At 34.8% G+C, this 13,840-nt stretch overlaps 2 protein-coding genes across 6 annotated transcripts in view; one reads left to right on the top strand and one right to left on the bottom strand.

Moving 5' to 3' along the window:
- The window catches only part of LOC137421428 (NEDD4-like E3 ubiquitin-protein ligase WWP1), a 118,611-nt gene that overhangs the window by 21,392 nt on the left and 83,379 nt on the right, over positions 1–13,840 (top strand). The gene's annotated exons all lie outside the window — the stretch shown is intronic.
- LOC144890903 (uncharacterized) lies at positions 2,775–4,358 on the bottom strand. The gene is made up of 2 exons (XM_078772800.1): positions 4,180–4,358; positions 2,775–4,041 (listed from the first exon to the last, which is right to left on the bottom strand). The coding sequence occupies exons 1-2, from the start codon at positions 4,333–4,335 to the stop codon at positions 3,193–3,195; spliced, it is 1,005 nt and encodes a 334-aa protein (XP_078628926.1). The 5' UTR covers positions 4,336–4,358; the 3' UTR covers positions 2,775–3,192.

The following is a 13,840-nucleotide window of genomic DNA, read 5'->3' as shown; positions in this document are numbered from 1 at the left end:
AAGAAGCTTTTAGAGGATCTGATTTAAGAATATGAATGTCTATGTAAATAATTTTTCCTATATTGAATCCACTTCCTACGATTGAATTATCCACATCTTGCTCTTGTTTAATAAGTTCATCATAGACTCCTGATGTTTTAAAATCTTGATATGAAGATATAAAGTGTGGCTCAGTTCTCATGTATGGTGTATCTATAACTCCTTTGTCCTTTGTCATTTCTAATTTTACTCCCATATAAAATTTAAGTGGTTTCATTTCTTTTAGTGTTTTTTCAATCAACGTTTGAACAGCAGGTTTAACTATTTCTACAGCATCAACTATAGACTCTGGTTCAGGAGGTTTGAAGTTAAATACTCTTATTTTAATATGTCCTTTGAATGCACCATCAGAGTTTTTAATAGTAAACAATTTTGACAAGTGTTTGTTAGTTTTAAGATGGGCTTTAAACCCCTTCTTGAGGATGGTTGTTTTACAGACCTTACAATGTTTTGTTTTAGGTGGAAGAGGGGAAAGTTTGTTAAGAATGTTGTATGTATGTTTTGCGGTGAGAATATGTTGTTTATAATATTTTACTTCCTTCTCGCAAGTATCACAATAAACCATATTTATAGCGTGAGAAAACGTGGTGTTTTATATATATCACTGTGCTTAAAATAAAACACTTTTGAGCTTTACAGCTCCGTTTTATATATATCGCTGTGCTTAAAATAAAACACTTTTGAGCTTTACAGCTCCGTTTTATATATATCGCTGTGCTTAAACTAAAACACTTTTTCACTCAGAATCATCTAAGTTATAACTATCACATGAATACTCAGAATCATACTCAGAGTCATCAATAAAGCTACTCTCATAACTATCATTTGAGCACAAACTATTAGTATCATAACTATCATCTGTGTTCAATGAAATACTATCATCACCATCGTCCGAGTTCAATGAAATACTATCATCACTATCGTCCGAGTTCAATGAAATAGTAAAATCTTCACTGCTGTAATGACTCATATTTAATTAGTAGAAAAAACCTTTCCATCTATACCAATATACTTTCTTTCATTAACGGATTCAATCTCTACATTTTTAATATCAAAAGTTATCTTTAAATAATCTCTAACTATCATAGAACGAAATGACATTTTACCAAAAATATTAACATCATTCATTTTACTTAGATCTACACCCTTTGGATTATTAAAGTAAATACAAATTTCTCCACGAGTATTGTTGATGGTCTTATCATTCTTTTTCAAAGTATCGCGATCGATCACTTTTTCAAGCTTTGAATAAATTGCCAGGAGTAGAGGAGAAACTTTTGTTAGATTTACTTTAATGGATGTCTTTCCAGGTATAGTTAGAGCTCTTCCTTTAAATGAAATAGAGGGGCTCATGTTATTTTCCATAACTGGTTTTACCCAAAAATGTCCATATTTATCTTTGTTCAATTTAACATCTTTGACATATTTTTCTATATCTTCCACCGAAGTAGAGATTGATTGAAATTTGTCTTTTGTGCTTTGAAACATTGTATTTATTAATGAATAAACTTGCGTTTAGTTTAAGTAAAAATTTACCACATAAATATGATAAGTTCTGAAGGATATTTAGAATTTCCAGACTCTCCATATGATAAATTAGAGAATTGTCCGGCTTGTGATAGAGTGGGGCTTAATGATGAGGATTCATATAAACAATGTTTATTCTGTGATTATATTCTAATTAATGATAATAAGAAATATAAAAAAACATATAACTCTTTTAAATTAGAACCAAAAATGAATTACTTTACAAGATTAATAAGAGAGATGAATGTTAAGCATTATGGTGATAATACACCATTTCTTACAAGGAAAGAGACTCTTTGTATTGAGGAAATGTATAAGGGTTTAATGATATTTATTATTCAAAATAATTTTAATGGAAATGTTAATACAAGATACTACATAAATAAAATAATGAATTATTTTGAAATTAAACCCGAACTGAGGATAAAATATAGAGTTTCTAAAATAGCTCAAAAAAAGTTGGATGACTTGTTTTCCAAATATATAAATGAATGATTTTTTACCCGTTTGGGAAAATAAGATAAAATTTAATAACCATAAAAACATTCCAAATTCATTCAGATGTCTAATAGTTGGTTCAAGCGGATGTGGAAAAACCTGTTTGCTTTTAAAGATGCTCCTTACCCCCAACTTTTTAGATTATGATAATTTAATAATTTTTACGAAGTCAAGTTTTCAACCCGAGTATCAACTACTCTCACAGGGTTTTAATGCAGGTCTTAAAAAGGAAGACATTATCGGTTTATTTAAACTTCAAAACAAACTAAATGATTATAATATTGAGGATATAATACAACTATTTTGTGATACACAGAAACCTAAACCAAAACCCATTACTTGTATTCTCAGTGATAATACGGATGATATACCTTCACCTCAAGATTTAGATAAATCAAAAAAGAACCTCGTCATCTTTGATGATTGTGTTAATGAGAGAAACCAAACAGTAATGGATAGCTACTATACAAGAGGGAGACATTCTTCTTGTAATTGTATTTATCTTAGTCAGTCATATTTTCAACTCCCTCGACGCTCAATAAGAAACAATGCTAATACTTTTATTTTATTTAAGTTAAATTCAATAGATGTAAATAATTTTTGGAGAGATAATTGCTCTATGTTATTAGTCTAGTAGGAAGACTAGGTCCCCCTGCACCCCCCGGAGATATACTTCTAATCAGTGTTTCTAGATTGGAAAAAATGTGTAGAAAATGACTAGCTATGGCCCCAAGCTGAAAAAATGTCCCACATACCATTTTTATGCAAATTACTGCTGCCATTATCAAAAAAACGATTTTTGACATATCTCAGCCAATATTGCAGATAATTGAAAAATGAAGGTGTCTAGACCCATGTTTTGAAGGGCATAGATCATGATAGAACTATTCATAACATGATTACATGTGTCTATGGTATACTAGTATGCTAATTAGTGCTTTATTTACAAAATAATCACAGTTTTACGAAATAATAGACTCATATTAAGGTCCGTCTACACAGACGTTAACACAAAGTTTTATTTTTCTAAATATTACAACTGTCAAAATAGTCCTAGCACTCAATGTGACCACTCTTCTCTTGCTTGTTTTAGATAAACATCATTAGCATTAGTGATTCTACACTGAGTCAGTCATCATCATTTTCATCGAAATCGTCAGAGTCAAACTCTTCTTCTCCTTCCTCTTCCTCCTCCTCTTCGTGCTCTCCTGTGTTCAGAAGATCCACCAGTGAGGTTGGTAGGATGGGACCACTGGACCACATTGGTTTCAACAGTCCTTCATCAGTCCTTATCCATCCTTGCTCCTCATAAGGTTTTGGCTTTTCGATGATAGGTTGATCGGCTCTTTTGTACAATGCTACGCGGTGGTTCACACGCTGGATGTGCGGCTTCAGGGCAGACTGGCATGGAGGAAGGCGAGCCAGATCAACCTTGGACTTGGATGTGAGGGTCTTGTCCTCTCCCACCATTTTTCGTAGCAGCTTGGCACGGACAATGTCCACTGATGACTCGCGACTCTGGCCGTACATCACACAGGTGAATTTTTCTAACTGCCTCTCCACCTCAGGGTTGGCATCCCAGTTGTCACCCAGTTCACCGAATGCCCTGTGAAACCTGGGATTCTTCTCCAGCTTTTTCAAGGGCCCGACTTTTCCCTTCCCTTTGAAGGCACTGGTGCAGTCTTCTCCGCTGAACACATAGTACCCCAGGAGAGTGGCACAGTAGTCCTCTCCCAGGGATTCTGCCAGCTCAGAGACGTTGACAAGTTGGCGATGCTTCCCTGACCCTGTATCCAGGTACACCGTCAGCTTGATGTTGTGGGCATGGTGGAGCAGGATCAGGAGGATGTCTGTGTCCGGTGTTCTGACTACAGCGTTCTTGTATCCGATGGTAGCAGCATGATGGAGGTACAGAACCACCCTGGTATCAGTCTCTTCCTGGTTGCTGTAGATCGTGGGGAGTTCACGTACCTCGACCTGAAACACAAAAAGGCACCGCATTTCAATCACCAGTCACTGCCAGTTTCAGATCTAGACAAACATCACAGGTAATCACCTTTTTTTCAGGAAAAATTACAAATTGAATCGCCATTCACGAAGGGCTTTCAATTTTACCTTGCCATTCGTTGAGGCAAGTTGGTGGGCCTTCCCCTCCACGATCAGCACAGCCATCTCTGTTCTCTCCAGCCTGGTAGCTGCCTCTTGTCCACTCCACACTTTCAGAAGAAGCTGGCACATCTGCTTTTTGTTGTCGTCATTTGCAAGGAACATTTTGAAGTCATATGGCTTCCTGGTTGCTGGTCCAGCCAGAATGATCTTCTCTGAGCTGCCCGAGGTGCTCTCGGTTGCAAGACTGGGTCATTCTGAGAAGCACAGCAGGGTCAGAGATCATGATGTTCTCCTCCTCAGTGAATCTCTCCATCAACAGCCTCTCCATTGCCTCACACACTGTTTTGAGGCAAAAGAGGGACTTTGCGTAGGCCTTTCCACTGAGAACACCTTTGAGAGATCCACTTGTTACTAGTTGTGCCTCAAAGAGAATCTCTGCATATCCAGAACCACGCATCTTGTGTCCAGTGAGCATCCCGATGTAGTTCATGGATGTGTGGAAGGGTCCAATCGTGCGAGCGCGCATGTTACATGGATGGAAATGTAAAATGGCAGCTATAGCAGCACTAATTTGGATCTCTAGTCTGTCATTTCTGCACTGTGATTGGATAACATAAAAAAATATGTTTGGGAGTTAACAGCAGGAGTTGGTAGATTTTACGTGGGCTGGGTGAGAAACCTTTAAATAAGCAAGTGAAAATCTCTCGCAATACAAAGTCAATGGTGGGAAGAAAAGTTGAGTGGTACCAATGTTACTGCCAATGTCCCGCCCCTATGCAAGACTCAGGAGCATCTTGTTGACATTTAACCTTGAAAATACCTGGGTTTAGACCCCTTATGTACCATGTTAAGTTATCTGCAGTATTAACGTATCCTTATCATTTGTAAAACTGATTATTTTGTAATTACAGCATTAATATGCATACTAGTATACCATAGACACATGTAATCATGTTATGAATAGTTCTATCATGATCTATGCCCTTCAAAACATGGGTCTAGACACCTTCATTTTTCAATTATCTGCAATATTGGCTGAGATATGTCAAAAATCGTTTTTTTGATAATGGCAGCAGTAATTTGCATAAAAATGGTATGTGGGACATTTTTTCAGCTTGGGGCCATAGCTAGTCATTTTCTACACATTTTTTCCAATCTAGAAACACTGATTAGAAGTATATCTCCGGGGGGTGCAGGGGGACCTAGTCTTCCTACTAGACTATATGTAGTAAAAAAGAATTTGAAAATTATATGAAACACACGATTGGAAAATATAAATATATTGTTGTGAAACAAGATGAGATATTAAAGGATGTATTTTTATTTTAAACATAATTACATATATAAATGACAACAATTATTATTAACCTTGTGGGTAAATCTGCTTCTGGAAAGAACTTTCATAAATCTAAACTCTTGAATAGTAAAAATGAAAAGATTGTAAGTTTTTAAAAAAAACACCCTATGATTCGTTTTGTGAGTACTACAACCAGAGCAAAGCGACCAGGAGAAGTAGAAGGGAAAGATTATTACTACATTTCAATGGAGGAACATATGCGATTGAGGAACGAAGGTCAAATATTTGAGGAGGTCTCTCTTGGTTCTACAAAATATTCACATTGTAAGAGTGAGTTAAATAAAGTAAAATCTAATGGTCTTGGGATTTTAGAAACTAATCCTGAAGGAATGAGACAAATTATTAAACAATTGTGTGGTGATGGAGTTAAGATTTTATCATTCGGTTTTGATATCGATGAGGAGACTCAACGCAAACGTATGAAAAGCAGATATACAAGTATTAGTGAAGAAGAAATAACAACTCGTATTAATACCAATAAAGAATTTGATGAAATATTTAAAGAAAAGGCTTTATTTCAACACATTTACTATAATGATGAAGAAAAGGAAAATTTTCCCATTGACCTTTACAATTCATTAAATGATATTTTTCAATACTAAATGAATGCCGAAGAAAGAGAAAGAAAGTTTAAGGAACATCAACAATTAGTTTCAAAAGTTGTTAAACAACAGGAAGAGATAAAGAAGAAACGGAGACAGAAACTAACTGGTGAAGAAGCCTTTGAAAGAAAACAAGAGAAATTCTTTAAACCACTTTTGAAAACTCAACACTCACCTCCAGTTCCCACGGTAGAATTTACTCCGAAAAAACTTCAAATGCTCAAAGATTTTAGTCAGATAACAAAACAAGAACTTGGTGAATTAGAATATGATGACGAGGGATTATTTCGGAAACTTGAGGAGGTAAATCAACCCCCTAATTATGTTGTGGAAGCTCTTCAAAACAATGAATATTCGGCAGGTTCAAAAGCTAGAGCAGGTCTCATTCCAACAGAAGAACCAGCAGTGTTTCATCTTGTGGAAGAAAAGGTATTGATATTTAATGATGAATTGATGTTCTTGAGTTCTACTCAACCAAATGTTAAATTAACTCCAAGATTAATGTTTCTTCTAACAAACCCCGGATTCAGCGGTTCAAAATATTTTGAGGAACCACTTGATATGGAAAGAGAGGAAGATAGGGTATATATTGAGTTGTTAAATGCACTTGATTATGGAGTTTCTGTTGCTGGTAAAAGTAAGAAGAATGAGAAGGAGAAACATATTATTGATGCTTTAAGTAAACTTGGTTCAGGTGTTAGTTTTCTTCCAAATGACCCATCACAATTAGTTAATAGGCTATTATTGTTGTTAGGTAGTAAGAAGGCTGGAAACAACAATTGTTTTAATGAATCCTCAGCCATTTTAGATCAGTTGATGAATATGAAAATAATTAATAAATGTCAATACAAAGATATTTTATTAGATATTAAATAAGATGAGAAGCACAATTCTTAGTTTTAATTTCACAATGAGTGATTACACAGCTTCATTCCCTTACCCACTACAACTTGACCCCTTACCTCATATGAGGCATCTTTATTGTCGATGGAAACTTATAATACCTTGTTTAATATCACAGAGAAAAACAACAAGTTTAGTTATAATCCAGGAAGTGGATATAAAACTATAACCGTTTCACCTGGAGCTTACGAGATTTCTCAAATATCTTCAGAAGTCTCTCGCCTTATGAAAGAAAAAGGTGATGAACCAAAAAATATTGTAATAGATATTCAAAAACACACTTCAAAATCAACTATTAAACTTAAAAATAATTATAAAGTTGATTTCACGATTGAAAATTCGTTTAGAGAGCTATTGGGTTTCTCTTCAAAAAAGATTGAAAATAACGGGACGTTTTACAGTGATAATGTTATCCAAATATCCTCCGGTATAAATTCAGTATTAATTCATTGTGATTTGATTGATGGTGCTTATAACGATGGAATAAGAACAAATACAATATTTTCATTCAGTGCATACTCAACCCCGATTGGTTATAAATTTAATATGGAACCAAAAAATCTTGTCTATTTACCTGTGTCAGGAAAAACCATATACAGAGTAAATTTTAGGATAACCGACCAAGATAATCGTATGATATCCTTTAATGATGAAATTATATCCATCAGAATTCACCTACGTGAAGTTTTTCAATAAATAAATAATGGTTATTGTGAGAAAACACGAGTTGGGAAAATATAAAATAATTACAGGGGAGGGCATGCACCTTTCACCATACTATACAAGGTTTGTGGGTAGAGGATACTATAAACCAAAGAGACAACGAGGTGTAGGTCATCAATTTCGAAATAAAGGAGATGGGATAATTGATACTCTAATGGGTATTGGTTCAACCATCCTTAAACATAAAGACCTAATTGGTTCAACTGCTTCTGCCGTGGGCTCCGTTGCGGGTGCTATAAAGAGTATAAAAGATGCTCAAAAGGAGTCTCATAAATTACAAGCAATCAAAGAAATAAAAAAAGGTAAAACTCAACTATCTTCACAAGAACGACAAAAAATCATTAAAATACTTGGGTCAGGGTTTCAACGATTTTAATCTATCTATAATTCCAGTAATCTCTGTCTGTACGTTTGTACGTTTGTACGTTTGTCTGTGACCGCTGTTTCTCGACAACCACGGGTCCGATATACTTTTAACTTGCCAGGTATATTGCTGGGGACCCGAGGATGTGCCTTTTCAAGGTTTCATATTAATCGGACAATTACTTACCGAGCTATGTCCAAAAAACGATTCAACCAATCAGAGAGCAGCGAACGATCGCGTGTGCCGAACGTGGCGGACACACTCTGCCTCGGATGGCACATTTGACAGCGTATTCATTTATTTCACGTTGGAAAACTATGTTGCCGTTAAACTATGTTTTAATAAAGTTTTAAAACTAATAAAAACGAATTTGCGATTCATTCGCTTTCCTGCGCGTTTGTGCACGCGATGGCGATTGCTTTACCAAACTCCGGAAGCCGTTCGCTTTGGACCAAACCATTTCATGTAAATAGAGGGGGGGGATATAATTTTAGATATAGATATAGTACGGGCAATGCCCTAGTACTATATAAATACAAGTATGGAAGCGATTGATAGTATCTATGATTTGGATGATACAATTATCATTTCAAACTCCACGAAAAAGGAAGACTATTTTAAGGTAAATGCTATAACAGGAACAGACTGGAATTCAAACGGAACAAAAAGTTTTGAAATAAATAATCAACAAACTTACTTGAATATAGCTGATAGTTTCTTGCTGTGTAAATTTAAATTCACTAAGGCTGCGAATAATACTAATGCTACACTCGTAAATGATTTCTTCTGGAAAATGTTTGATAGTGTTCGCCTGTATATTGGAACACAAGAGGTTGAAGCGGTTGATTATGTCTCTGCTACATCTGAAATGATGAAATTTACACTATATCCGTTTGGTGATAGAATGGGTAAGGGAGCTGTTGAAGGTTTTATTCCTGATATGTCAACGGGTACAAACACAGACCCTGGTTATAGTCAAAGGAAGGCAATGTATAAATGATGACACAAAACCAGAGAATAGTTTTACCGTAGCAGTACCTCTGAAAGGTATATTTGGATTTTGTGATTATGACAAAGTTTTGTATGGTCTTAAAATTAGATTTCAACTACAAAGGAATGATAATGTAAATAGGTTGCTTTTTGGGGTTGAAAATGCTTTTGGAGACAACAATAAATTTGTTATTAATGATTTGTGTTGGTATATCAGTGAATATACTCCTAATCTTAAAACGGAAGAGATGTTAAATAGAAGACTTAACTCAAAGAAACCGCTGAATGTATCATACCTGAAAAGAAGATGTCAACACGTTAAACTGGAACACACTACCTACACTTGGAATTTGGGTGTTCTTCAAGGAAAGCCACGATACCTCTGGCTCATTTTTAAAAAACCAGATGGAGAGGACGGTACTAATAAGAATAATGCGCTGAGTGATAATGCTAAGGTGAAACAACTTCAGGTTTCTCTTGATGGCACATTTTATCCGTGAGATAGATTGGAAATTGATTGGGAAAAAAATGATTATGCGGAAGCCTACAAGTCCTACCAAAAGGTGTGTGAAAGTAATGGTAATAATGATCCTATTTTGGATATGGTTGCGTTTCAAAAACTTTATACAATCTACGCAATTGACCTGAGTTCTCAAAAGGAAACTATAAAGTCTAATCGAGTGGATACTTCTCTATACATTGAAAGAGGGGAGAGTGAAGAGGTTAATGCATATTGTTTGCTTTTGGAGGAAACAGAATTACAGATTAATACAGATAATGGTGTTATGATTAATATCACATAGGTTTTTTCTCATAAATAAATGGTTGGGGTATATGTTAATCAAATCAATCTTAATAAATTAACATCTTGTATTCAAAATCAAAAGCCTTGTATTATTAATGTTAATACAATTCAAAGAAAAGGAGCTGTAAGAATTGATGTTTTACTCACACACACACAAGTAAAAACACTAAATGATGTTGGATCACTTAAAATTAAAATGACGAAACCTATGTTAAAGAAATATTCAATAGACGAGTCAAGAGGAGGATTTCTCCCATTTCTAATTCCTTTATTTGCTGGTTTAAGTGCGGCGGGAGCATTGACTGGTGGTATTTCAGCAGCGGTAAAAACTGCTAACGAAAGGAAGGCACAACTAAAAGCTCAAAAAGAATTGGAAAGACATAACAAGGAGTTGGAGAAACAAATTAGTGGAAGTGGTGTAATTGTAGATTTTGCTCAAAAACTTGAAAGTCTACCTGATAAAGCTAGATTGTTGGTTGGAGATATGCTTTCCTCTATCGCTCAAGCGGGTGTTAAACTAACTAAATGGGGTAATGGATTGTATCTTTCTCATAAATAAATGGATAAATGGTTTAAACAATTTGGAAAGAATACAACGTCAAATATAGAACTAGCTAAGTATTGTAAAACACTAAAAATTGATAATGTGGTTATTTGTATGAGAGATGAATTAATACATATAAATAAGAATACAAAGAATATTATTATGAATTTAGACACACTGAATGGTTCTCATTGGGTTTGTATTCATAATAGTCAGGATAAATATTATTTTGATAGTTATGGTATGCCACCACCTGTTGAAGTAATACAATTCTTACAGAATGGTGTTTATCAAACATTTCAAGTTCAAGAAATTAATTCTAAATGTTGTGGTCAATTATGTTTATATGTATTATTTCAACTCAACAATAATGAAAATTTTTATGATATCATTTTTAATCTAATATAAATGACTTATGTTGGAAAAGATGGTTCTATCTTTGGAAAATCCTCTCAGGATATTGATTTATCAAATTATTATACAAAGGCACAGGCTGAACGACAAAAATATAGTGTAAGTAAAAATATTAATATGAAGAATACTTATAAATTAATCAATTATCCAAACCCTACAGATGCGAATGACTTAATTAGATTAAGTGATTTATCACAATATATATTTTTAAAGAAAACAGCACGTTTTGTTAAACAAGTAAAATTTACAACCACAACACCTGGTTATACTGACCATACACCTTTCCTCATTGAATTTAACTACCTGCTTACAATTGAATTTTATAAAGAAGGACATATAGTTAATATGCGAATTAATAAATGGGGGTATGATATGCCTGATTTAGGGTACTAGGGCATGCCCGTACTATATCTATATCTAAAATTATATCCCCCCCCTCTATTTACATGAAATGGTTTGGTCCAAAGCGAACGGCTTGCGAGTGGTGACAATCCCCCCCCTCTATTTACATGCAATGGTTTGGTCCAAAGCGAACGGCTTCCGGAGTTTGGTAAAGAAATCGCCATCGCGTGCACAAACGCGCAGGAAAGCGAATGAATCGCAAATTCGTTTTTATTAGTTGTAAAACATAGTTTAACGCCAACATAGTTTGCAAACGTGAAATAAATGAATACGCTCTCAAATGTGCCATCCGAGGCAGAGTGTGCCCGCCACGTTCGGCACACGCGATCGTTCGCTGCTCTCTGATTGGTTGAATCGTTTTTTGGACATAGCTCGGTAAGTAATTGTCCGATTAATATGAAACCTTGAAAAGGCACATCCTCGGGTCCCCAGCAATATACCTGGCAAGTTAAAAGTATATCGGACCCGTGGTTGTCGAGAAACAGCGGTCACAGACAAACGTACAGACAGACAGAGATTACTGGAATTATAGATAGATAATTGGTCTTTTTCAATAAACATAGAAGACCTACATGATTTTAATCAGTCTCGTAAAGAAGAATATTATCCACTTGGTGAGGATAAGGATTTATGTGGAAGTACAATTAATAAACAACAAATACATGGTTTTAAGAAAAGAAAAATATATGATAGTATAGCGATGGTTAGCATGACAAAGAAGGAAGGTCATGAGATAAGGATAGAAAGCCAAGGAATACAAACCAATTTGGTAGTGGGAAGATGGGGTGGTATTACCAGTCATAATATTAATCTCACATATATTTCTGATACATAAATGGCAGGAAGAAGACTACAAGAGAATTATAATTTTTGTATTCAAGGATACCTACAAGAAAAGGGTGCTCGGTATTACATACCTTATGATTTGGAGCATATACATGGGAATTTTGTCATTAAAAACTGGCCTTATACTGATATTGTTAAACCCACAAATAGAGACTTGTTTAAAATATGAAATAAAAATGAACTTCGCAAAGTTATGAAATATAAAACTCTTTTAGAAATCGTCAACATATCTTATTGGTATCCTATTATGAGAAAAATAATTATAGATACAAGAATATCTCAAAATCCAGATGAGTATATGTATAATATTCTTTGGGGCTCAAGCTCAAGGGTAGCAAGGGATGAGGAAGGAGTTAAAGAAGAGAAGGAGGAAAGAGAGAAGGAGGAGAAGGAGGAGAGGGAGAAAAAGGAGAAGGAGGAAGGAGAGAAAAGGGAGAAGGAGGAAAGAGAGAAAAGGGAGAAGGAGGAAAGAGAGAAAAGGGAGAAGGAGGAAAGAGAGAAAAAGAAGAAGGAGGAGAGGGAAAAAAAGGAGAAGGAGGAGAGGGAGGAAAGGGAGCAAAGAGAGAGGGAGGAAAAATATAAAAAGATGGAAATCAGTGAGATTCGTAAAAGATTGAGTGTATTACAGCAAATAAATCAATCTCAACGCACCGAAGAGGAAATTAAAGAATTAACAACTCTTATGAAGATAATGGTTTCAAAAATAACGACGTCAATGTCTTCAATTTCAGGGAGGAGATTTAAACGAGAAAGTGGTGAAGAAGAAGAAGAAGAAGGAAAAGATTATGTGATTGATGATGTTGGTGTCATTGACTTTAGTTAGTTTTTATTTGTAAATAAATGGAGGAGAGAGTGAAGGCATTCCTTAGGATTCTTTATGTTTTAAAAATTAAGATAGAAATGTATATGTTAAAAACCAAAAAGGTTTTGATACTCTGTCGGAATTTTTCTGATAAATAAATATGAGTTATTGTCTCAAATGTAAAAAGAAAACTAAATCTAAAAATATCTCTTATGTTAAAGCTAAAAATAATAGAGTTTATCAAAAAGGAATATGTCAAGTGTGTGGCTCTAAAAAGTGCCAATTCATCTCACCTAAAAGAGGATGAGATATACAAAAGTTTCTGTCAGGAAGTAAATTTACAACAACTGGAATTCCAGGGGAATTACACCTTCCAGGGTATTCTTTCTGTGGTCCAGGAACAAACCTGGATAAAAGATTAGATGAGGCTGACAATCCTAAACCTTGGTCTAAACCTACAAATAGGGTTGACGAAGTGTGTATGAAGCATGATATTGCTTATGGGAAAACCACTACGTTGACTGAAAAACATAAAGCCGACAGCGAAATGTTGTATAATTTGTCTTTGATACAAAATCCAACGTTGAGAGAGAAAGTTGATAGGTTTATTGTGAGAAATTTGATAAATGCTAAATTGAAACTTGGTCTTGGTTATTCCTCAAAAAACTATTAGGCTCTAATGATGTCATCAAGACTGAGGAGCTTTTGGCTGAAGAATTACACAAACCTATAATCACAAAGTTTAAAAGAAGGAAGGTTTATTCTAAATACACCGACCACATATGGTCCGCTGATTTAATTGAATTGAATAATGACGGGGGATACAGGTATGCTTTAACCGTTATTGATTTGAGGAGTAGATTTGCCTGGGTTGTCCCTTTAAAAAATAAAAGGGGTGATACTTTAATGTTAGCC

Source organism: Myxine glutinosa, chromosome 2 (genome assembly GCF_964187855.1).
Source record: "Myxine glutinosa chromosome 2, kmMyxGlut1.1, whole genome shotgun sequence".
NCBI classification, from domain to species: Eukaryota; Metazoa; Chordata; class Myxini; order Myxiniformes; family Myxinidae; genus Myxine; species Myxine glutinosa.
Note: the sequence above shows the minus strand (reverse complement) of the source record. Positions and strands in the feature narration are given on the sequence as shown.

Bases quoted from the DNA above. Each gene is read 5' to 3' on its own strand.
- LOC144890903 (XM_078772800.1), bottom strand. From the start codon at position 4,335: ATGTTCCTTGCAAATGACGACAACAAAAAGCAGATGTGCCAGCTTCTT. The intron at 4,042-4,179 runs GTAAAATTGAAA...TTTGTGTTTCAG, and splicing joins TTGCCTCAACGAATGGCAAG to GTCGAGGTACGTGAACTCCC.